This window comes from Accipiter gentilis, chromosome 14, assembly GCF_929443795.1.
Source record: "Accipiter gentilis chromosome 14, bAccGen1.1, whole genome shotgun sequence".
NCBI lineage: Eukaryota > Metazoa > Chordata > Aves > Accipitriformes > Accipitridae > Astur > Astur gentilis.
In genome coordinates, this window is record NC_064893.1 from 16,524,501 (window position 1) to 16,547,903 (window position 23,403).

General features: G+C 52.7%; 2 protein-coding genes across 12 annotated transcripts in view; one reads left to right on the top strand and one right to left on the bottom strand.

Annotated features, from left to right (window-relative positions):
• The window catches only part of DLGAP4 (DLG associated protein 4), a 177,949-nt gene extending 165,966 nt beyond the window's left edge, over positions 1-11,983 (top strand). For all 7 annotated transcript variants that reach the window (XM_049816237.1, XM_049816236.1, XM_049816238.1 and 4 more), the window contains 6 exons: positions 2,456-2,817; positions 4,242-4,333; positions 4,785-5,194; positions 6,877-6,968; positions 8,535-8,687; positions 9,442-11,983. In XM_049816237.1, coding sequence (XP_049672194.1) covers positions 2,456-2,817; positions 4,242-4,333; positions 4,785-5,194; positions 6,877-6,968; positions 8,535-8,687; positions 9,442-9,657 — 1,325 coding nt within the window. In that variant the 3' untranslated portion in view covers positions 9,658-11,983. The remainder of the gene's footprint in view (positions 1-2,455; positions 2,818-4,241; positions 4,334-4,784; positions 5,195-6,876; positions 6,969-8,534; positions 8,688-9,441) is intronic.
• A 3,303-nt stretch (positions 11,984-15,286) lies between these two features.
• On the bottom strand, positions 15,287-23,184 carry TGIF2 (TGFB induced factor homeobox 2). Of its 5 annotated transcripts, none has more exons than XR_007508066.1 (3): positions 21,787-22,410; positions 16,070-18,019; positions 15,287-15,744 (listed from the first exon to the last, which is right to left on the bottom strand). XR_007508066.1 is itself a non-coding variant. In XM_049816267.1 (3 exons), exons 1-3 carry the CDS (start codon positions 23,060-23,062, stop codon positions 17,435-17,437), a joined length of 858 nt encoding a protein of 285 aa, XP_049672224.1. In that variant the 5' UTR covers positions 23,063-23,184; the 3' UTR covers positions 15,287-17,434. The 5 variants fall into 5 exon arrangements, 3 of the variants coding, with proteins under 3 accessions (XP_049672224.1, XP_049672225.1, XP_049672226.1); XR_007508065.1 differs by having other exon boundaries at positions 15,287-15,456; positions 15,575-18,019; XM_049816267.1 differs by adding an exon at positions 23,029-23,184 and having other exon boundaries at positions 15,287-18,019; positions 21,787-22,025.
• Positions 23,185-23,403: the final 219 nt, after the last annotated feature.

A 23,403-nucleotide genomic window follows, 5' to 3' on the forward strand; every position in this document is an offset into this window, starting at 1 on the left:
CAGAGAGGACTGGTCTCTAATCTACTACTAAATTTGCTAATATGCTGGTGGCTATTTTGGGGCTAGAAATGGTAAAGTTAACAGTCTATCTGTATTGTTTAATGAAAATGGTCTGTATCTTCATATATATCTATCACTGTCAGCAGGTTTTGTTTGGGGAGGTTATGTATAGGACTGGGCAGTGCAGTCGGAGGTAGGAGCTTGCAATTTGAGGTGCAAAACTTTACTGAGATAGGGAATATGGGTTGGAGCAGGGAACCCAAGGGAATGACAGCCCCTGCAGTCATCGGAGCTGTACTAGGAAAACACTTAGAAACTGGGTTTGGGTTTGTACAGCCCATCTGTGTTGTTGGTTGGGTGACCTGGAAGGTATACGGGTATGTGCTGGTATCTGTCAACATCTGCATATCAAGGGCTAGGGGAAAGGTGTGCATGGAACAGGATGGTGCATGGGGTTTCAATTTGAAGGACAGAACCCCTTTGCTGGAGATCAAGGACTATGGGCTGGAGCAGGGAACCAAGAAGAGTGACAGCCCTGCTACCACTGCAGCTTCCCACACCACTGTACAGTAGTGGCTTACACAGGGATGCTTGGTTTGTTATTGACAATGTGGGAAAGGGACTGCCCTGTAAACATGCCTCAGTAACATGCTAACTGACCAAGTCCAGGAGCAGGGACCTGTTTTCTTTTAATATGTAAGGTACTTGGGCAGGCTGACCTGGCCCTCCATGATGCAGAGTCGTGATGGAGCTGATATGCTTGCAGCCTGGAGCAGCAAAGCTCCCTACCCAGCCTGCAGGACCAAAGCACAGCTGTGCACCACCACTGAGACACCAAGGCAAGAGAAGGGTAATCCCTGAAGGTGCTGCCTGCACAGCACAGGTTTACCCTGAAAACTGCAGCAGCCCTGATCCTGCAGCTCCTTTCCAGGGGAGTGGGACTGCAGGGCTTGGCACACCACAGCCACACAGACCTACAAGCCCCTTGGGAGGAACCTGGCAGCAGCACTAAGTTTCTTCCTCCAGGAGTGTGGCCTTCCCAGGACATGAAATGGGTGGCTGGGCAGTGCTGTACAAGGAGAGAGGATGGTGTGAGCCTCTCAGCTTATGCCTTGGAGCAGGGCAGTGTTATATGTGATAAAGCTCCTGTGCATGTCCATGAAGGCGCTCAGAGACAATAGTAGGAGGGGGAGCCTCAATCATACCCTGCTGGACTACTCCCAGGTCTATCCCAGAGGCCATCAGCCCATCACAGGCCCTTCTGCACAAGCCCAGAGCAGGGACAAGCAGGGATGCACAATGGCAGGTGGCAGCCCAAGCCAAGAACCCCTGAGCACTGAACACCCTGTCCAGGCCCCTCTTGGGGTTGTCCCGGCAGAGCCTCAGCCCTGGTGTCCAGATGTGACACCCATCACCATGAGCCATGGGGAGCACCTCCCCATATCACCTTTCAGACTAAGGAGATTGCTCCCAAGGGCTGGGACACATTATGGGGTGCAGGGGAAAAGCAGTTTGGGATTGGACAGGACTTAATGGGATATTTATGGGAGGAACCAAAGGTGGGACAAGAAAGGGGTTTTGGTGATTTGGGGAGGAACAAAATGGGGAATACAGGGGTAAGGATAAAAGGGGGTCAGTTGTGTGTACGTAGGTGGCTGGTCAGTGCACTTGTCTGGTCATGCCCTGCCTGGTGCAGTTTGTCCTGTCTGGACAGCAACTGGAGTAGGACTTTGCCTTCAGGGGCTTGTATGTCCAGGGGCCAGGAACTGGGCAGACTGAGTGCCTCAGCGCAGCTCCTGCAGGATCCACCTTGTACGTGTATTTTCACTAATAGACTTCCATCCTGTCAAGCCAGAGACGGGAGCAGCAGCCTCTCCACTCTTGGGCTGTTGCATCCATATGATGTATCTTCCTCTAATGCATAGCAGCTAGGTTTTTAAGGTATTTCACAAATGTTTGTTCCTACCATCAGCATCTAACAATCTTTATGGCTTTCCATTTTTATAGGAAAAAACACCAGCCTGGTCCAGACACTGAAACTTGTCAACTGATGGGACAAAGAGCTGAGACACTTGGCTGTACTAGGACACTAAAACATAGGGTTTAGCCAAAGAAAATTTCCCCAACGTGGAGGCTTACACCTGCCAAACCCTGTAGCATTCTTGGGAGGCTTTTCTATACCTCTTCTCCATTTCCAGCCTTTCACATGTCACGGTATTCCTTTTGACTTCTTTTGCAAGCTAGCTCTGGCTCTGCCTTCTGCTTCCCCTTATGCTTTGGTTTGGGTTACCCAGTGTGAGCTGCTGGCTGTAGGCTGTTCCTGCATTTCTGCCTCCAGCTTCTACCTGGAGGCTCCTCTTGGATGTTGTGACTGACCTGCTTTCTCTTTTACTGTATCTCTCTCTCTCCAATCTGTCTTTTGCGTTCTCCATTCTTCCCACCTCCATTACTGCAGGTTCATCGTGCCTAGTGGCATATAAAAAGACTCCACCTCCTGTCCCACCTCGGACCACATCAAAGCCGTTCATCTCTGTCACTGTGCAGAGCAGCACTGAATCGGCACAGGACACATACCTGGACAGCCAGGACCACAAGAGCGAGGTCACCAGCCAGTCAGGACTCAGCAATTCTTCGGACAGCTTGGACAGCACCAGGACACCGAGTGTGACAAGGGGAAGCGTTGTGACTCCAGCAAGAGAGACTCCAGAGTTATCCCAGAAAAATGCAACTTTGAAAAGTGACAAAGGGACTCTGACTAGCGAAGAGCCTAAAGTGGAGAATATCCCCAAAAGAAAGCTGTCATCTATAGGAATACAAGTATGGAATAGTTTGTTCTCCTTTGTCTTAAGGAATGTCCTTAACCCATCCATTTAGTGTGTGCATTTTGTGTGACCAGGTGTGCATCTGAACTCACTTAGAATAGTGAGTGAGCAATTAACTGCCTTGTCAAACTAACTTCCTGTGTTCCCAGGGGTAAAATACAGCAGAAGCTTTCCATAACAGACCAGAAAGGACTAAGTTCTTTTAGTACAAAATTAAAATGTTTCATAAAGCAGTGGGACCATGTTAACTGGGTGAGGCCCTCTAAAGAGGCCTTTGGCTGCTAGTATGCCTGTGCTGAGCCTGTGCTCTGTACTTTGTATTACTTAGTATCAATCTGTTCCTTGTCCATCAGGGTTCTAGGGACAACTTTCTTCTGAGGTGGGCCCTTCTACTTGACAGCCATGTAGTATGGGCTGCTGCAGTGCAAAATGGTCCCAGGGCTGTAAGCACTGCTGTCCGCTGTTCCCAGCAGGTTGCTGCTTCCCTTGCTAGAGGCATTTAACTCTGTGGAAATTGATGGAAATGAGCTTTTGATGATATAGTCAAAAGAGAACCCACTGAGTAGTGTAAATCCATGCTTTATTCAGCAAAACTTAAGTCATCTGCAGTTGTACATTCTTCTTGTGGACAGATTTCCCAGTTACAGATGGCTGACTGCCACAAGCACTTGTTCTGTCCCAAAGTCCTGGTTCAGTGCTGCAGGCTATTACCTGCAGATAGGAACTTGAGCATTTGGGCAAGTCCAAATGCAGGATCTGAGCTTTGAGCCACCGTGTGTGTTTGCTGAGTAAATTCTCCATTGTTTTTACAGTAAGGCTAGCTGGCCAGTGAGGTACATGTGATAGTGAAGGCTTTTCTGCAGGGCTAGTGGGGCAAAATGCATGCTGAAAGGGCAGCAAGTCAAGAGAACTCACATTTGAGAGGCTGCCTTCCTTTTCTGAGCTGGTTCCCAAGCCACCCTCCCCACAGTCTGGATTTTATTCCTAAAATCTTCTAACCTTCTTATTAGCTATGGTGGGTGTCAATCCTTAGGAGAGAGGAAGCTGGGCTTGCTGTCAATCTTAATCAGATCACTGCCCTTTCTTGAATCTCTTGCCCTTTGCCACACACACACAGCTGCTCCCTCAGGGACACACAGCCTTCCCCAGCATGCCACAACTGCGCAGACAGCAGTGGATGGCAGAGCTGAGTGCTCTTAGACCAGATACCTGGCAGCAGCCTAGCAGCATACAATCTTGATGCTCAAGTGGAGGCAGACCTGAGCAGTAGCCTTGTGCCTCTCCTAAGACAACCCTCTAGTTGGCATGTGGTGTCAGCATGCTGTTTGTGTGTTGCAGTGCTCCTGGTCTACTAATGTGAATTCCAGCAGCAAGTTCTTGTGTCTGTTTTTGTCTGTATTTTTTTTTCTGTTTAATAAGGTTGACTGCCTTCAGCCAGTGGCAAAAGAGGAGCCTCCTCCACCAGCCACCAAATTCCAGTCCATCGGGGTACAGGTAGAGGACGAGTGGCGGTAAGTGAAAGACGCAAGCTTTTGTAGTTTCCTTTCTTTTAAATTGCATTTCCCCCACTTTTGCTTAGACCTTCTCCCCTTCTTTGGTCCAATATGAATGGTGTTGAATGGGGGCCCATGGAGAGCTCTTCCTCCACAGCACACACCCGCTGCAAAAAGCACTTGTTCTGTAAACAGCCAAATCAATGGGAGTTTGAAATTAAAAAAAAGGTACAAGATGTAATTATAGATGTGCGTCAGTCCTCTTGTCTGAACGGCCTATTGCAGTAAGCAGGCAACCTTATAATTTTGTCTGTCTGAATGTGTGGTGTGTGTTTGTGTGTGAGGAGGGGCAGGGCGGGCAGGGTGAGGCTCATCTGCAGGCATAATAAACAAATGCATTTCACTTGTCAGTGTGTGAGGCCAGCCAGGTTGAGTTCTGCTATTTAATGTTTGCTTTTGATCTCTCTAGAAACAGCCACTCTCGCAGCATGTCCTCCAAACAGGACACAGACTCTGACACACAGGAACCTAATAATTCTAGCTGTAAATCATCTGAGAGAAGCCTTGCTGAGTGCCCTCAACACAACAACTCCGTTGGTGTTGATGCCACCACCAGGCAACCAGCCAAGCCCTCACAGATTAAGAGAAACCTCTCCTATGGAGAAAACAATGACCCAGCCCTGGAGCCTTCCTCTCTCCCTCCTCCTGACCCCTGGCTTGAGATGTCCTCCACCTCACCATCAGAACCCACACAGACAGGAGCCTGCCGGCGGGATGGGTACTGGTTTCTAAAGCTGCTGCAGGCAGAAACAGAGCGGTTAGAAGGCTGGTGCCGCCAGATGGACCAGGAGACCAAAGAGAACAATCTCTCTGAAGAAGGTAAGTGTTGTCAGCCTCTGGACACTAGACTGGAGCAGCCTAGCAGCTCTTCTCTTGCGAAGGAGTTGTAACTGAGTATGGGATCAGCTTTCTGCAGTTAAATTGCTGATAGCACACAGAGACAGAACATGGAGATGAGTATGGGACAAGGAACATTTTTTCTTTGGAAAGGATAAGGTAACTCCTTACCCTAACCAGGGTAAGAAATAATACTGTGATGTAGCATGTAAGACTTGCAGGGCATGGTGCAGTTTCTAACCATTTGAAAGTGCTAGAAGCTTAAATGGATTGCTTTCAGGGAGGCTGTGGGATCTTTCTCCCTGCCTAACCCATTGGACTCAAGCAGGCAGGTGGAAGTTTAGTTGGCAGTGGGGCAGAATGAACATGACGTTGGAGCCTGTTTGATCTGTTGAAACAGTGGACTTGTCATCACAGCAAAGAGAAAGTTTCTTTATATGGGAAAGCTTCACTGAATTTGTGCTAAATAAGCCAAAGGCACATGCACAGGGAACACAAGGCCACTTAATTTTATTGGGTTCAGTCCCAATTGGACTTGTTCCATTATTTTCAAAGTTGTTGGCAAAACCTGTGTTTCTTGCAGTGAAAATCGTGCCTGTGATGCATATAGAGTGACAGAAGTGGTTGACTAGGCTGCAGAGGGCAGGATCTTTGAGTCTGGTTGATTTTTATTTTTTTAATATCTGAGAAAGGTGAAATAATGGTGAGACTCGGTTATAGCTCACTGTCCCTGCTAGGGCTTGGGGGAGCTAATCACTAATCCTATTGCACTAAGATGCTGCCCTGGCTGCCAAGATGGACAGGCCATGCCAGGGCTCTCCCTACCTCGGGGATTGCCCTTGTTTTGCCTGTGGCAACGGTGCTCTGGCAAAAAAAGACACCAAGACCAGTGTGGCATATTATCTGTGACCTCTAAGAGCAATCTCCTAGTAGATTGTGTAACCAGGAACTTGGTGGGCACAGAGAGGCCCCAGCTTAACGCTTGTTCCACCAAGATCTATAAACATGCAGAACTGATCAGTAGGTGCAGCAGCAGACCTGGAGGAGAAGGGAAATCAGTTCATCCCTGTTCATGGTGCAGTTGCAGGCACTGTGGGTCTCTCAACCATGCCTTTGGAAGGCAAAAGCCCGTACATTGTTCTTCCATTAATGAGCAGAGGAATGTTGCCATGCCCAGAGACTACTTGGAAGACCCACTAAGAGCAGCATAAAGTCCTGGGTGTTAAAAGCCCTAGCCTGCCAGGGTAAATGGAGGTTGGAGACAGTTCTCCTGCCCCTTGCTACTGTCACCTTGTGCATGAGTGGAAAAGTAGGTTGTGATCTGCAAGCAGGTGCTAGCAGATGGGCTCACTGAGATTGTGCTGGTGACTTGTCTGATGGGCTGAAGGCAGTTCAAGGCATTTTCTGTCAACTCTGATGTAATGTTTTTGGTCTGGCCTGCTTTTGACCTGCTCTAGAAGAAGCAATAATAGATGGCAGACAGATGTAGATTAGTTTTAATACATCTTCTTTCCCTGAGAGCAGTTAATTCCTTGGGGATCTCTGAAACTCCTTTTCTAATGAATCAAGAGTGTTTCTTTGCTCCAGAAACATTCCAGTTCATCGCTGTGTTTAATAGTCTGTTCAACTGAGGTCTTTTTTCTTTTTTTTTCTCTTCCCAATAGTCTTAGGAAAAGTCCTGAGTGCAGTGGGCAGTGCACAGTTACTAATGTCACAGAAGTTCCAGCAATTCCATGGTCTCTGTGAACAAAACTTGGTGAGTCTGGATCTATTTATCCTGGTTTTTGAGAGGGGGATGTATCTGTTTCAACAGCACTACAGGAACTTCATCAGGTATTAACAGGCTACTGTCACTGTAAAAACAAAGCCAATACAGCTGTAGCGTACAACCTGGCCACCATGCCATGATGTAATGAATGCTTATTTAAAATGACAGTTGAGCAGTGGAAGGCTGATCACCTCAGCCTCTCTCAGGGATGAGTGTTTGGAATTCCTTTTGGTGCTTACATGAGCATGGGAATTTTTCTTGAACTGCTGATCAGGGTATGCGGAATACGCTGAGTCTCTCTGTGGGTCTGAATTGTCAATTAGCCATACTGCTGTGTGTCTGGGAAACTACTTCTTGTCACTTCTAAAGGGCTTTTTGAGGTGAACCACTGAGGTTTTGCCAAATAGGGAGGATTGTTCAAAAAGTCTTCCATTCTTCTCCAAACATGCTTGCTTTGCACATAGATTATGTGGATGGTAAAACTGTCCCAACAGGATTGTCCCTCATTGGTCACAAAGCACTGTTCGAATTGGATCTCTTCAAATGTAAGGGTGTGCCCTTGCTGAGAGCTGAACAGGGCTAACATGGGGATGGATGGGAATCTGTGTTTTGTTTTTCCCCTCAAACTTTATCATGGTGTGGATTTTCCAGACTTCCTCAAAGGTGAATTCCCCCTTCACTTGCAAAAAAAACCTTAGAGAAACAGGAAGGAGGAGAAGGGGAAGTGCTGAGCATCTGCTTGCTGATCTCTGGTTTACCACAGTTGAGAGATTAGCAGCAACACCACTAGCTGCCAGGCTTTCAACAGAGCTTTGTGCTGAGGTCTCCCTTGGATGCTTTGTGCTGAGTTGCTCACATCCAATCCCATGCTTTCCTGAGATAATCCAGGCCTATGATGGCAGTTCAGATGTCTCAGAACTGGGAAAATTCTGTTCCTGGAAGAAACTTAAGCTACTTAAATTTTTTTTAACCTAGCCTGAGATACTTTCAGATTGTTTTGGGGGGGATGTAGCAAAGTAATTTTGCTTGTGAAAGCTATATTGACTTCTTTGGATTGCTGTACACTGGCATGCAAGTTCTCCAGGTGCCAGAGCTGTGTTTTGCATAGTGTGGTGTCCATTTCCATTATCACCCACCCTGAAATCAGGATCTCTGTGTAAGAAACCAGTGTTCTAGCTCTGAACCATGTGCTGGGGACCTTCAGTTGGAGGTTACTGCTGTGAGATTAGCACTAGATGGGGAAGCTTTGGGGACAATGGGAGCTATTGCTTTCTGCTCCAGAGAGTGTCTTTTTCAGGATTCTTCTTCAGGCTTCTGTAGGAGAAAGACAGTCGGGATCTGCTTCCTGATCTTTGCAGAAATAGTTTTGACTATGAATGATGGCATTTTGTGTCTGCGTATTTAGGGCTGGTGTCTCTTGTGGGTTCTGGACATTTCAGTTGTCAGGCAGGTAGACTTACAAGGGGTGAATATGTAGGCTGTGCAGATTGCTCTGCTTGTCAAGAGGGTATATTCTTTCTGAAAGGTTGGGGGTTTTTATGCTTTCCCTTCTAGAACCCTAATGCCAATCCCAGACCCACAGCCCAGGACCTAGCTGGGTTTTGGGATCTCCTGCAGTTGTCCATTGAAGACATCAGCATGAAGTTTGATGAGCTGTACCACCTGAAAGCTAATAGCTGGCAATTGGCAGAGACACCGGAGAGAAAGGTGAGTGTGGGGCAGTTGAGAGCAGCTGGAGCACACCTCAGACATTTCAGGTATCTGAGGTCTATTTCTGTCTGCAAACAGAACACCTCCAGGGCTTTTACCATCTTGCACTTGTGCAGTGTAATCTCATAGCCTTGCAAGGCACTGAGACCATTTCTCTTGAGTAATAGTGAAAACAGTTTTGTACAAGGGGAAGAAGTATTACCATGGTGAGAGACCAGAGCGATGAGTGGTAGTATATGCTTGAAGTAGTGATACAGAGGCCTCTAGTGTTACAAGCATTGTACGAATAGGTTATAACTATTCCTGGTGTCTGAGTAGTATAAAAAACACCTACTGGAACCTTTTGAAAATGCAGCACAGGCTGTGTCCCTGGGCCAGGCTGCCTGACTAGACATGAGGGTAGGACTATGGCTCTGGGCAGGGTGGCATATTAAAATTTTGCAGTTTCAACTTAGCACAGGCATGAAGACTGAATTTGTGTTCTCACCTGTAGCTGAGCCATAGTCTGCAAACTCTAGTCCCCTTCACAGAGGGCCTCCATGATGAAATGCAAAATGGCACATTTCTAGAAATTGGGGAAGCTGATTTTGATGAGTGTCTTTCTCAAGAACTGCTCCTGCTTCTTTCCCCTGACACTCGATCTCATTGCTTAGTGCCTCATGCCATAAGAGTCCCCACCATATCAGAGAGCAGGCTTCTGTATGTGCATTTTTATTTTATGTTTGGGTTTTTCCTTACTGTCTCCCTAAAGGAAGAGAAGAAACCACCCCCTCCAGTGCCAAAGAAGCCAGCCAAGTCCAAATCTCAACTGAACCGGGACAAAGCCTCTGATTCAGACAAGCAGCGCCAGGAAGCTCGCAAGCGTCTTATGGCAGCCAAGCGGGCTGCCTCTGTCCGGCAGAACTCGGCCACAGAAAGCGCAGATAGCATTGAGATCTACGTACCTGAGGCACAGACCCGCCTTTGAGCAAAGGGGCAGAGGAAGGAACCGTGTGGTTTTTATAAGTCATTAAAAAGGAAAAAAAAAAGGTTCTCTCTAAACTAGTGTGATTTATTCAGTCTAGAGACAATGAGCCATCCTTGAAAAGGGCTCCTGAGTTGGCTTTTTTCTCTCAGCTTTAAGTAATGAAGATTTTAAAAAAAAAAAAAAAAAAAAAAAAAAAACAACAAAAAAAAAAAAAAAAAAAAATACCCCTCGTTTTCTCACTGGCTGTGGTGTTGCTGAATGGACTGAACAGACTCCTGGAAACTCCAGTCCCTCGACTTGGAACTTCAGTCTTTTTACTTGTTCTATCTAATGAGAATTACTAGCTTGTTTACAAGAAGAGGACAAGAAAACATGAAGCCTTGAGCACTTGCCATGCTGTGTTCTTCCTCCTCAGTTCTGTTCTTCCTTCTCATCCTTTATTTTTTCCTCCTTCTGCTTCCTTTCTCCCACCCTTTGCATGGCTTTGTTTTACCGTGTTAGAAATAACCTCTCTTCCACAGAGGTCCTGAAGAGAACACCCTTTCAGTGTGTACTACTATTGCACTCTGCTAGCAAGCAGCCTTTCTTGGGTTTTTTTGTTTTTCTTTGGATGGGGATACTGGGGTTGGGGGGAGGATGGGTGGGCAGGGACAGGGCAATGGGTTTGTATTCATCTGTTTTATTGAAGTGAGAGGATGACAGGGTCTGTGGAATGTAATGCAGAGTTGTTGAAACGTAGCCCAGAACCAATGTGCAATAAGCTGGCAAAGGGGGAAGGGACAGCACTTGGCTGGCTGATCCCAAAAGAGCAGTACCCTACTCCAGGCACAGGAGGGGAGTTGAAGGACCACAGAGCAACTATGGGCATGATACACACTTCACTTTCATTTTTCTCCTCTTCCCTTGACAAAATTATTTTCCTTGAATTGCTTATTGAGAAAGAAGCTGCTACACTGGGGGGCCTGTTTCAAAGTGGAGGGGGGAAGGCTGGGGAGAGTGTAATGGTATTTCAAGGTGGGAGGACTGGGTTTTGTACAAAGAGGAAGGCACAGGTAGCTGGTGGGTAGGCTGCCTGCCTGTATGTATGTGTACATATGCACATATACACTTAGTAGTACCTGTACATTTAATTCATACACATGTATACATGCCCATATGCACAGTGCAGATGGTGTACTAAAAGCACCTTGGTGAGAATGGGCATATGTATAGCATATATTTTTACATGTACTATATCTAGATGTGTGTAAAAGTGTGTGTAAAAACATATACCCTGTGTGTAATCAGATGACTATTTTTTCCTTATCTCCCTGCTCTCTGGGTAGAGGAAGGTTTGCTAAATATTTTTTAGCCTATTTTCCCCTTTGTAGGTCTCCTTTTCAGTCTGGCTTCTTGAAGCCAGAACTGCCACTATCAAATTCTTTGCCACCCCCTCAAACTAAGCATTTGGCCCCATCTTGAGTGATCGTGCTGGGGATTTTTTTTTTTCTTTACTTGCTTGAATGAGTTGGGTGATTGTGTGCTACTTTCATGGGGGTGGGGGTAGAATCCCAGAGAAGTTTCAGCAAGGGTGCTGGTGATCCAGAAGGCAAAAAATAAATAAAAGTGAAATCCTGAATGCTGTCTGAATGACTATTGTATACTGTCCAGTGTTGTCCATACATAGGTCCCCTTAAATATTTCTGTGCACCTACCATAAATCTCAGACATGGAATTAGATTCCCATCAAAAATTGGCCATAATGTAACTCATTCAGCATTAGTCTTGAGACACTGAGTTGTTGGGTTGCGCTGTCAGGTTTTGGGGTAGGATTGTAAAGATGCAGTTTTAGAGATATCTAGCATTGAAATTGGGAACATCAGGGAAAGGTGATTTTTTTATTATTATTTTTTATTTTTTATTTTTTTTTAAATTTACTCTTCCAGAAGTGGTTGGGGCTGCTGCTGGGGAGCTGGCCTGGAAAGCTGCTGCTTCTGGGGCTGGCAGTCTGTGGGCAGCAGTCCATCTCACTGAGTTGTCAAATGATCTTCTTCAATCACCTGGGCTGAGATCACTCTTCATCCTCAGTTGGTTGGGCTGGGCCCTAAGGGTGTGCTTTGTGGGCAGCAGCCAGGAGAGGTGCAGTGGAGCATTGATGCGGGCTGTTCTGTGTGCACAGGTCTCAGGGTTGAGGCTGGACAGCAGAGGTGAGCGTGTGTGCCTGCCTGACTCTCATTTTGTTTCCTGCCACCTTGGAGGAGAAGAACTTACAGCAGCAAGGACAGCTGGCTGACTTACCGTTTAAAAAAAAAAACACAAAACAATAAATAAACAAATGCAGTCTGAATTTATAGTTGCCTGTGGTCTCTCTTGCTCTTTTTTTTCTCAGCAGTGGTATCTGTGACTGGTTTGGAATGGGCTGTCTTTGAGTGTGCTCAGAGCTGTTCTGTGGAGCAGTGCGGGGGACCCCAGCAAGATGGCAAACGGAGTGGAGGGCTGGGGGGTGGGTGGGGCAGGGTGGGGACAGGTGCTTCTGGTGGAAGTCCCACCCCCTCCTGCAGTCTCAGAGGAAGTCACACCCTCTTCCAGTCATGTGGTTGGTGGTGATTGGCTGGCAGGAGACACCCACCCACCCACACACCACACACACACACACACCCCCACACACACACCCACACCCACACCCCCCCCCCCCCCCCCCCCACACACACACACACACCCCGTGGTTTACCTGGAAGTACATCAGAGCAGAGGGCCCTTCCTATACATTTTATCTATTTTATACCTGTAGGTTTATGGGAAATATATATTTAATCTCTACAGCTTTATAAATGGGCATATATATTAAAATATATACACATATACAAATATAGAAATATATATGAAAAATATGTATTTATACACACCTTTATATAAATAATTATACATAGACATACATTGTATAAAAATTGATGTATATTTCTATCTGAGCACTTCTGGGGCCAGAGGAAGTGGGCAGCCAGTCACGGGGCTGCTGAGATCATGTGGGCATGAGAGAGTCAAGAAATGGCTGTCAGCCAATCACAGAGCTGTATGACATTTACAAAATGGCTGCCCCGCCATAAAATGGTGGGTGAAACAAAATGGCTGCCCCCAGTGTACGGGGGGGGGTGGGCCTTCTGTGTCAAATGTACTTCCGGGTAACCTGGGGGGCGGGGGCTGGCTGTTCCTGCCAGCCAATCACAACAGACCATGCGACTTCTGGGGCAAATGGCTGCTGAGGCTGGTGGGAGGGAGTGGGACTTCTGGCAGAAGCTGTAGGCGGGGCACCTGTCAGTCCCGCCCCTGCAGTCCCTGGGCAGTGGGTGTGAGGGCGGGGCAGCAGCTGGGAGGGCTGGGGTGGCTGGTGCCTCATGCCTCAGGCCCCCAGAGTTCTCCTCAGACAGGAGGGGCTGAGCCCACCCTGTGGCCTGGGCAGCACTGGGGCAGGCCCTGGCCAGGCAGAAAACCCCTGGTGCCCATGCTGGGTCTTTGTGGGACGTTTGTATCCTGGCCTGAGGGCTGCAGCAGGTGGGGTCTCCCCAGCTGAATGAGAGCCACTGCCACTGCCATGCCAGCCAGCCTTCTACTGGGCCTCTCTGAGAACAGCTGCCTGCTGTGCTGGCTGACTGCAGGACTCCCGTGACACTTAGCTCAAGTCCAGCATCCCAGGCAGCACTGAAATCAGAGGGAGCATGGAGCCAGGCTAGTGCATGCCCCAAGAAGCAGTGCCAGGGGAGCACCTCCCTGTGTTATCCAGGTAAGAGGTACACAGCAGGAAGCACGAGGGGGGCAGTTTGTGCTACTGCTGACCTACACATCCCTGGGGGCTTGGAGAACCACAGATGTGTAACTTTACCTTCTGGTTGTGCTGTTTTGGGGCGCAGCATGATACCCAGCATTGCCTCTTTGCCCCAGCAATGGAAGATGGTCTCCCAAAGCCTTACCCCCATGTGGGTGTTTCAGGGCAGTGGTGGCTATGGCATGAAAAGTATGAAAGCATCATATTAATGAGGCTTTTCTGCACTCAATGCAATGTTTGAGCATGCCCAGGGCAGAGCATGGGGTGAGGTGGTGGGCTGGGACAGGGCAGGTGGTGGTCAGCCAGCAGGACCCCTCCTGGAAGCACAAGTCCCAGCTGCTGCCCTGGGAGGTGGCACCTGGGGGGGCAGGGGCAGAGCCGTCCCTCACCCTGGGTAACCATGCTCAGCACTGTGCTAGAGGACGAGGATGCTGGCTGTTCTCCCTGCAGTGCTCTCCTTGTGCCTGTGGGAAATGTATGCCCATCACCCTGTGGCAGGGGTGCCTGAGCCCTGCTGGGGGCCCAGTGGCCCCTTCCCCCATGGAGGCAAGTGCAGGTCCCTGATGCTCTGCCCGACCTGCCTGGGGGGTCCCCAGGGCCTGGCCAGGACAAAGGCACCTCTGTGCAACTCAGGAACCCTGAGGTGCTATCCGAGACCACAGGAGGGGCAGGCAGAGCTGGGGGGCACAGGCTGTGTTTTACCCAGCCATGATCCCCTGTTGCTGTGCTGACCACCACCCCCGAGTTGGGCTGGCAGTCCCCTGCCGAGTTCTGGCTCCAGCCCCACAAGCACTCCAGCCCTGCCCGGCACCCCAGCCCACATTCCTCACCATGAGCACAAAGCACCAGCAGCTCATACAGGGTGGGGGACACCCTGTTGCTATTATTGTCACCAAAGGTGCCCAGGGGTTTCCCTAGAGCTGCATTGATTAAGGCCTGCCTGGAGGCTAGGTGCCTCCATTGTTCCACAGCCCCTGCCCAGTGCTGGGGTACAGTGGGTGCAGAGCCCCTGGGGTTGCCCTACACCACAGGAAGCCAGGGTCAAGGGGGCTGCAAAGGGCTTGAACTAGTGTTAGCACCCACTCCAGCCCCTACTACACTAGACAGCAGGTATCCAAGGCAGGCAGGGCATCAAGAGACTGCAGCCCTCAGCTGGTGTGTGTGAAAGATGCCAGCAGATGAAATATCAGAGCACACACTCCTAGTGTGTGCAAGAGGTTGACTGAGCCCCCCAGGCAGCACAGGAGCAGGCACAGCAGCCCTGAGCCCAGCCTTGCTGCCAGCATCCATGCCAGCAGTGCAGCAGCCTTTGGGTCCATGCCCCTGCCCTCTGTGGCAAAGCAAGGCAGGCTGGGGCTGCTGCCCCAGGAACAGCTCTGCAAGACCCCTGGCCACCTGACGGGGTTCCTGACCCAGGACACTGTGTGCAGTGGAGCCCCTCCACAATTGTTTCTTTTTTTTTTCCTTTGCCAAGGGGCTAGCACTGATGCCCTCTCACTCTCCCAGTGCTGGCCAGGAAGAGGGAAGACACAAACACATCAGCCCTCTTGCTGCTGCCAAGTGATTTCTGGCTCCCAGACACCAGGATCAAACGCTGTGGGAAGTGAGCACATAACATCAGACCAAACAATGGTGGGGGTAGGTGCAGGCCCATGCCAAGCACTGGTCCGGCTTTTTCCAGCCCCAGCAATGTTCCTCAGACCTCTTAAGCTGCTTTGGCCCAGTGTCAGGAGGTGGGGGTGGGTAGTGAGGGAGGAGCAAGTGAGCCACCCACAAATGACACAGTCTAGTCTCACACAGAGCTCATTTAAAAAAAAAAAAAAAACCAACAAAAACTAAAAAACTTTTATTTGACAAAAGAACAAACAAGAAGATATTTACAGTAGTTTTTTGCTCCATAAATTTCATTCCAATAATCCCTGCCCTCCCCACTCTTTCTGGTCCATCACCAGGGCAGCAACACCAGTCCATGGCACAGGCACAGCTGTAGCACTCCTGCCCTGGGGGAGGAAACCACTTTGGTTTGACTGGGGCAACATACAGGGAGGAGACCAAAAAGCCTCTCCCTCCCCTGGGGAGAGAAACAGAACTGCAGGGAGGTAATGGGGGAAGGGCTACCTAGAAATAAGGGAGGAGTCCTAAAATCCAGGACTTTCCCCAGAAAGGAGGCAGAAGACAAAGGCTGGACATAAAATGGAGCCAGAGGAGATGAGGAAGGGGATGTTCACGGCCACATGATGAGCATCCACCTGACGCCGGGTAGTGCCAGAGCTGGAGTCATCGCTGCACTGCACAGGGAGACCCGGCCAACGCAACACATTATTGGCAAGCCTTCTTGCAGCGCCCATTAGTACTCACAAACTCCTCTCTCCTGTCACCTTATCTCTGAAGAAAAGGTGGGGGAGGGAAGGAAACACCAGTCCCCAAAATCAGTGCTTTTCCCTTCCAGGCCCCATCATCCCCTAGCACTGCTGGCTCCAATCACTGCAGAGCACCGGATCCTGCAGACATTATTATCTCTAGTCATGCAACTTAACAATCAGGCTAATTACCTAGGATTAGTGTTTCTCAGGATAGATAACATAGGTGCGTACATATCGCTATTTAACTTACATTTTACAGTGAAACAGCAATATCTCAGTCCCAGGACCAGCGCAGCACCCAGGCACCCACTCAGTGACAGCAAGCGATGCCCAGCCAGGAACTGCCTCGGAGCCTGAAAACCACCACCAAGCCGGGGAGGGGGGTGGGGGGGGGACCAGCCAGCTCCCAGCAGACACCAGCTTGTCACTAGAGGTCACCAGCACCACACAGCAAGGCACAGCCACGCTCAGCCCTGGAGAGCAAGAGCAGGAGGGAGGGGACGCCAGAGCAATAAGACTCCATCCCTCAACATTCCCAGGGCAGTTCATCAGCACTTGGCTGATGAGACAACTCTGCTTTCCAGGAACCGTGGTCTGCAGGCTGTGAGCACTGCACTTGCAGAAGAACACACATGCCCATACCAGCAACACGCCTCTTTCCAAATTGAAAAAAAAAAAAAAAAAAAAAAAAAAAAGAAGTCAGGTACAAAATTTCACAGTCTCAGCTTTGCATCCACCCCCAGCAGCAGCCTGCTGTCAGCATCTCACAGGCTCCGCAATGCACTCTCTGTTCCGGGACACAGTGTGCACATAGTCAGCAGGAACTCAAGAGAAACACGGGCAAGTTGTGGAAATGCTTATAGAAGAAAAAAAATAATCGTATAATAAATCACAATTAAAAGGAAAATGTTTCAACAAAAAATTGCTAAACAGCACCATAGGGATTTCTACTGGCAGCATCCATAACACCCTAAATCAGAAAAGGAGTCCCATGTTTTCCATGTGAAAAAATGCCACAGACTTCAGGTTTCCAGTTCATCTGTCCTTTGCCCTTCCCTGGGCAAGGCAGGGCTCCTGGCCAGCACAAGGTACCAGAAAGGCCCTTCACAAACAAAAGGGGGGAAAAAAGGGGGGGATAGGGGGTGGGGAAAGAGAGCAGAGATTTGGGAGAAAGAGCTTTTCATCCATAGTCCTTAAAACAGACACCAACTTTAAAAAAAAAAATTCTCTCTCTCTCCCTGAAGAAATGGTGTTGGCTGGACCCTTGTTTGCAGGAGAGAGAAAAAGAAGTCAGCAGGTTTTCCAAGGGGAGCTCCACAGTAACCATCAGTCACAGCAGGGCGAGGTCAGTAAAGCTGCAAAGGTCTTTTCACAGCGGCCAGACTGCAGTGGCCACATCCTCCCATGTACCCGGGGCACAGTCCTCAGTGGCAAGGGCAGCAGGTGGGGGGGCATCTCCCCACCTCTCCCCCCTTGGCTGACAGAGAAACCAGAGCCCCCTGGAAGGCAGGAGTCCACTCCTGAGATTAGTTGGTTGGGGGGTGCAGGCAGATGGGTGGCCAGAAGGGTCAGGCACCCCCCAAGGAAGGGCACCCTGCGGGAGCTGGCCCAGGGGTTATTTGGAGACGGAGGCTCCCGGAGGCTCAGTCTGGGGTGAGAGGGGCAGCTGCCCACCCTGCCGCTGCGACTCCAGCTCGGCCGCCTTCTGCAACGCCACCTCCACCAGCAGCTGGAAGCTGCTGAAGTCGTCACCGAAGAGCTCGGGGGGCGTGGGGGGTGGTGTGTTGAAAAGTCCACTGGTGGGGCTGGCCGCCTCAGCCCGGGCCAGCAAGGTCATGGTGCTGCCGGTGGCACCCAGCAGTGCTTTGGGGGCAGCGTCTGGCTCCGCTCGCTGTGGGCCAGGGGGCTTCTCCCACTCGGGACTGTGGGCGCTCACCACCGTCAGGTTGCTGCCCAGCGCCTGGGCAGGGTGGCACAGTACCTGCGGGCATACAGACATCGACAGCACCTTGGAGGCCCCCGCGGCTGTCACGGGAGGTACCACCAGCACCCCAGAACCAGCAGCAGCCCCCCGCGGCAGAGCCACATCACCAGCTTTGCCACCCCGGCGGGAAATGGTGAACTGGTTGGGGTCCTTCCCATCCTTACGCAGCATGTCGGGGAGCAGCCGCCTCCTGGCATTGATGAACCAGTTGCAGATCTGAGAGGAAAGAGGGGCACAGTGCTGTCAGCTGGGGGCTGCCACGTACGCACAGCACTGGCTGGGGGGCAGCAGCCCAAAGCCAAACCAGCAGAATCCTCCCCTGGACGCAGACAAGCAGCTCACGCACATCCCAGGTACCACAGGTCTCCCCCCTCCAGCCCCACACACACACCCCAGCTACGACAGGTCTCCCCCCTCCAGCCCCACACCTCCTTCCCGTGGGGCTCTGGAGAGGCAGAGCTACTCCTGCCAGGGGTTGCCCAGCCACCCACGGAAACCCCAATGCTGGCTGCTTCCTGCCTGGCACCGCCTGCCTGGGGGGGCCCCTTCCTCCCTGCACTCCTGTCCCAGCTGCCCACAGTCCAACGCTCCCACTCAGCCCTGCCAGCCCACCCTGCCGGGGACTGCGCATGGGTGCCAGCCCCCCACGGCACTGCTGGCACCCGCTCACCACACCAGCACACTGAACAAATGGAGCCTGGGTAGCTTTGGGGCTGAGCTGCTCCGCAAGCCAGAGCAAGGCTGCATAGAACTGCTGGAGCTGCAGCGGCTCTTGAGCAGAGCTGCCTGCTCCCCTGGGAAGGATGGGCTCAGTGCTGTCCCCCCACTGCAGCCCAAAGTCCCAGCAACTGACTGTGCCCAGACGCATGCAGGTAAAGCAGGGTGCAGCTCCCAGCACCCTCCTGGGGACTCCTGCCATTGCCCCTAACCAGAGGCTGTGCCACTGCACAGAGCCAGCTCGGAGCCCAACAGCCTCCAGCAGGTCCCTGGTCTGGGGGGAGTTTTCCCTTCTCCAGGTAACCCACCTCAGGGGTCAGCATGCCCCGCCACACTTCGGCACGCTGATGCCAGTGCCAACATGCTGCCACCCTGGACAGGAGCACTGAGGCTGCCCAGAGCACACAGACAGCAGGACAGCAGCATGGATGGAAAACCCTAAAAACCATCAGCTTGCAGAGCTGCAGCTCCCCATCCCCTAATGGGGTGGCAGGGATTGCAGCAGTACATCGACACCTTCCCATGCCTCCTGCCAACAAGTGAGGTTACAGCTAACTTTAAAGGCTCTTCCAAATATCTGCACACTAAAGAGGCAGAGTTCTGCAGCTACACCTCTGGAAGCCCTTCAGAATCACAGCAGCCATGTATTCAGTCTCAGCCATGTATTGTTTCAGCACATTTATATAAAACGCTACATTAAAATAACTGCCTTCTTCCTAGAAAACAATTAGAAGAGAATAAATCAGGAAAAAAAAAAAAAAGACTGATCCTTCCTAAATCAACAGCTATGTAAAATATTTCCCCCAGGGAGAGAGAACTTACCACAACTTTGATCACAGCAAGATCTCAGTTGTCCTTTTTTTGTCTTTAAGACAATATTTGGCATTTAACACCCTCAAACGCACCAGTCTCACCCCCTTTTCCCTTCCAAACACCCTCCCTTGCAAGCCTTAACCAGGTCCCCTTGACGTGATCTTGCGATTCCATGACCATCAACCACCATAGTCCAGAGGGCTGGACTCCCAACAAAAGCCCAACAAACTCTGCAGTGCTGAGAATTCCCCTGAAATCCTGCCGGTCCTCCCTGCCATGCTCTTTCCAGCATTCAACTCCCTCTGGAGAACACACACACAACCACCAGTAAGACTGCACGGTGTCACCTACCCGGGGAACTGGGATATGCCTCGGCTTTGAAGCAAGCAGCTTTTTTTTTTTTTTTTTTTCTTCTTTTTCAAAACATGGCCATTGCTTGGCCCCACCACCAGCGCACACCAGACCGTCACTTTGGGCAGCATCTGTCCCCACCACTGCTACAGAAGAGGCGTCCCCTCTGCAGGAAGGAAAAGCCCATCCTCACAGGAGGGCACAGGCTTGGAAACCTGCCATTGTCCAGGAAGCCTTGCCAGGCACAGGCACTGCTTTCCTACCTCACAACTTTCTGCAAGGGAGACACATGGGTTCCCAGTCTCTCTGAAGACCTGAGATTGCTGTGCTCCTGATCCCTGGCCACTGGTGCCTGGCTCCAGCTCCCCAGGCTGCTGGATGCACAAATAAACAACTGGGGAGGTGTCTGGCCAGTGGCTGCAGCAGAGCCCTGTGCTCAAGAGGCTCCTGGAGGGGTCAGGTCGGCACTGATGGATCAAACCCTGCAGCCACTCCAGCCTTGCCATAGGGTGTCCCACACCTCCACCCCAACAGGCTTCTCGTCAGATGAAGCAGCCCCCACAGCATCCTGTTGCATCACCTCAGACTGACAGAAATCCCTGTGACAGCCCTCAGCTGGCCCTGGGAAATGCCACCAGGCTGGGACCCCCTGCCTGGGGGGGTATAGGGGCAGTCTCCTCACCAGGCACACGGGGGCTGCAGGGGGTCCCCCGGGGCAGACAATGGCTGGCACATAGCAAGGCCACAACTTGACACAAGCCCACAAGCCTGCCAACACCCTCCCAAAGAGCTCAGGGCACAGACAGCCAGGCACCTGCCGGTCCCGCTGCTGCAAGCCCTGGGGTTAACCCCCACGTGCCAGGCACCACCATGCCAACCCTGGTCTGGCACAAGCCCAGACCCCCACAGCCCCAAACCCAGCACCGCTTCCCTCAGCACTCTGACTCAAGCCCTCCCAGGACCACCAGCCTCCCCTCAGAGCAGCTGCCCGGACACAAATCTGTTGCACAGCCAGCATTTAAAGAAACACATTAAAATGAAAAAGAAAGTTTGCCTTGCCAGCCAGGAAGAGGGAAACCAGACAGCCACTGCCCACACACCGGTGTCTGGGCTGTGGCCAGGACGGCTGGCCAGGACCACGCTGAGCTGCAGGGAAAGGAGCCAGAGGTACAGAAGAAGCCCCAAGGAGAGGAGCTCAGCTGCAAACCCACTAGCCCTTGGCTGCTCCCTTACACACAAGGGCTATTTCCCGCCCCACTGTACCCCCAGAACCAGAGAACAGAGCAAAGCCCCCATCCATCTCCCACCCTGCCAGGCTGGGAAAGGGGGGATGGGGCCCTGGGCACACAGGGGTCCCCCTGCCTGGAGGCTGCTGGCCTTCATGTGGATCGAAGGGGCAGGCAGCTGCAGGCAGGTTCTCCCTGCCACTCTTAACAGCAGGCAGGGTGAAAGCCAAAGCTGGAAGGAAAAGCACCGCTCACCCCAGCTGCTCACCAGGGCTGCCAGCTAGGCACCCATCACAGTACCACACAGAAAACACCAGCCCACAACCAGAAGTGGAACAGGGGGCCTCCTACCCAGGAGCCTTCAGCTGGGCTGGGCTCCTCTTAATGCAACTGGGGCCAGGTGGACCAGCCAGTACTTAGTGCTGCTAATGGCCCACCTGGGGTCAAAGCCCAGCCCAGCCCAGCCTCTCTCTCTCTTAAGATAGTTGTCCCCCACCCAGCTCTACGTGCTGGGGGGGGGTGGGGGGGGTGGGTGTTCAGGGGAACAGGATAAAGCAGCACCCCCCAAAAGCCTTCTATCAGTGGTGGCTTTTACTAAAAATAGGGTATTGCTTAGTTTTTCCCCATCCCACTCCCTCCACCTTCTGGCCGGCCAAAAAGGTCTGCTCCAGCACTACCATAAAATTAGTCCCTGGGGCTCAGACCCTGCTTCCCTGCTGTTCCCTCCCTTGCCTCCTCGCTGCCCTTCAGAGGCAAGAGGTTCCAGCATGCCAAGTCCTTTGGGATCTTCAGTGGGGTTCTCCTGGTCTGGCCCGTCCCAAGCACTGCAGCAGCAGACCCAGCGGTGTCCCCAGCGTGAGGGGGACTAGCTCCTACCTGCAGCACGGAGAGGCTGGTCTGCCCGGAGAGGCTGAGCTTCTCCTGCTCAGAGGGGTAGGCATTGAAGCGGTGCTCGTACAGCCAGTCCCGGAGGATCTTCACGGACTCCTTGGGAAGATTGCCCCTTCTCTTCCTCTTGTTGGACTGCGAGGGGTCCGGGGATGTGGCGCTGTCGTCCTCCCCGAGGTCGCTATCCGACATGGTGGAGCTGCCCGCAGATCTCTCCTGGTTAAAGCCTGGCAAGGTGGAAACCAAAGAACAGGCATCAGGCTGCGTCCCGGTCAGGGGAGCGAAGTGGGGGGAAGTGCAGCCACAGCCCCCCCGCCGCCTCGAACGTGGGGGGCGGCTCTCCCCCTCCTCGCCTGGCCGGGGGTGGGGGGGAATAAACCAGAGGTAGCGCCCCCCCCCCGCCCGGGAAGAGGAGAAGCTACAGGCACTGGCGGAGACAACAGCCCACCCCGCGGCTCTGCGGAGGCTCCACCGGCGTGATCCCGGCAAGCGGGGCTCCGGAGGGGCCATCGCAGCGGGCAAGAGAAAACCCAGCGTTCGGGGGGCGGGGGGGAACGTAAAACAAAAGATATCTCAGCAGGAGAAGAAGGCCGGGGCTGGAAAGTCGGAGTTGCTCCAGGGAGAAGGAACCACGCGGGGTCATTGTGCGGCTGGGATGGAGGCGGGGGACGGCGGGGGCGACTTCCCCGCGCTGCTGTCACGGGCCGGGGGCTCGGCTCGGCGGTGCGGGCCGCCCCCCCCCCCCCCTTCCCGCACACCCCTCCCCCCCGCCCCTCCAGCCGCAACAGGTAGCGCGGCGCCGGGGTCCCTGCCCGCCGCGAACACAAAGCCGGGGGAAGGGGCGAGCCCCGGCCCCCCCCCCCCCCCCCCCCGCCGCCGCCGCCGCCCGGGGAGGCGAAGGAGAAAGAAAGACAAGCTGGAAAGTGGCCCGCCGCCCCGCACCCCCGCAAACGGCAGAAACCGGCCCAAAATAGCCCCGACCAAACAAACAACGTCGGCCAAGTTAGAAACGAGGCGGAAAGGGAACAAAACCCACCCGAGCGCGCCCACCCGCGACTCCCACAAACTTTTCACGCCGGGGGCGGCTCCCGGCCCGGCCTGGCCCGGCCCGCACAAAGGCGGCGGGGCCGCGCTCCGCTCCGCGCTCCCCGGCCCGGCCCGGCCCGGCCCGCCGCGCCCGCAGCCCAGCCGGGACTCCATGTTTGCCGCCCGCCCCGGCTGCGCTCTTACCCCCGGGCCGCCGCCGCCGCCTCGGCCCTTGCATGGGCCGCGCCGGGGTCGCGCCGCCGCCGGGGCTCCGGTGCCGGGGGTGCGGCGGGACCTTCCCGCGGCGGCGGGGCGGGCGGCCGAGGCGCAGCGAAAAGTTTTGGGTGGGCGGCGGTGACAGATGCCGAGACAGAGTTCCCTTTGTTCCCGAGGAGGCAGGAACTCGGCCGGGCCCCCCGCCCCCGGCCCCGGCCCGCCCGCCCCCGGCTGTCACCGCCGCGGCACCGGGCAGCGGGCACCCGAGCCCCCGCCCTGCCGAGCCCCGGGCCGGTACCTGGCGGCGGCGGCACCCCCGCCCCGGAGCGGCCCCGCGGCGGGGATGGGGCTCTGCCCCCGCTC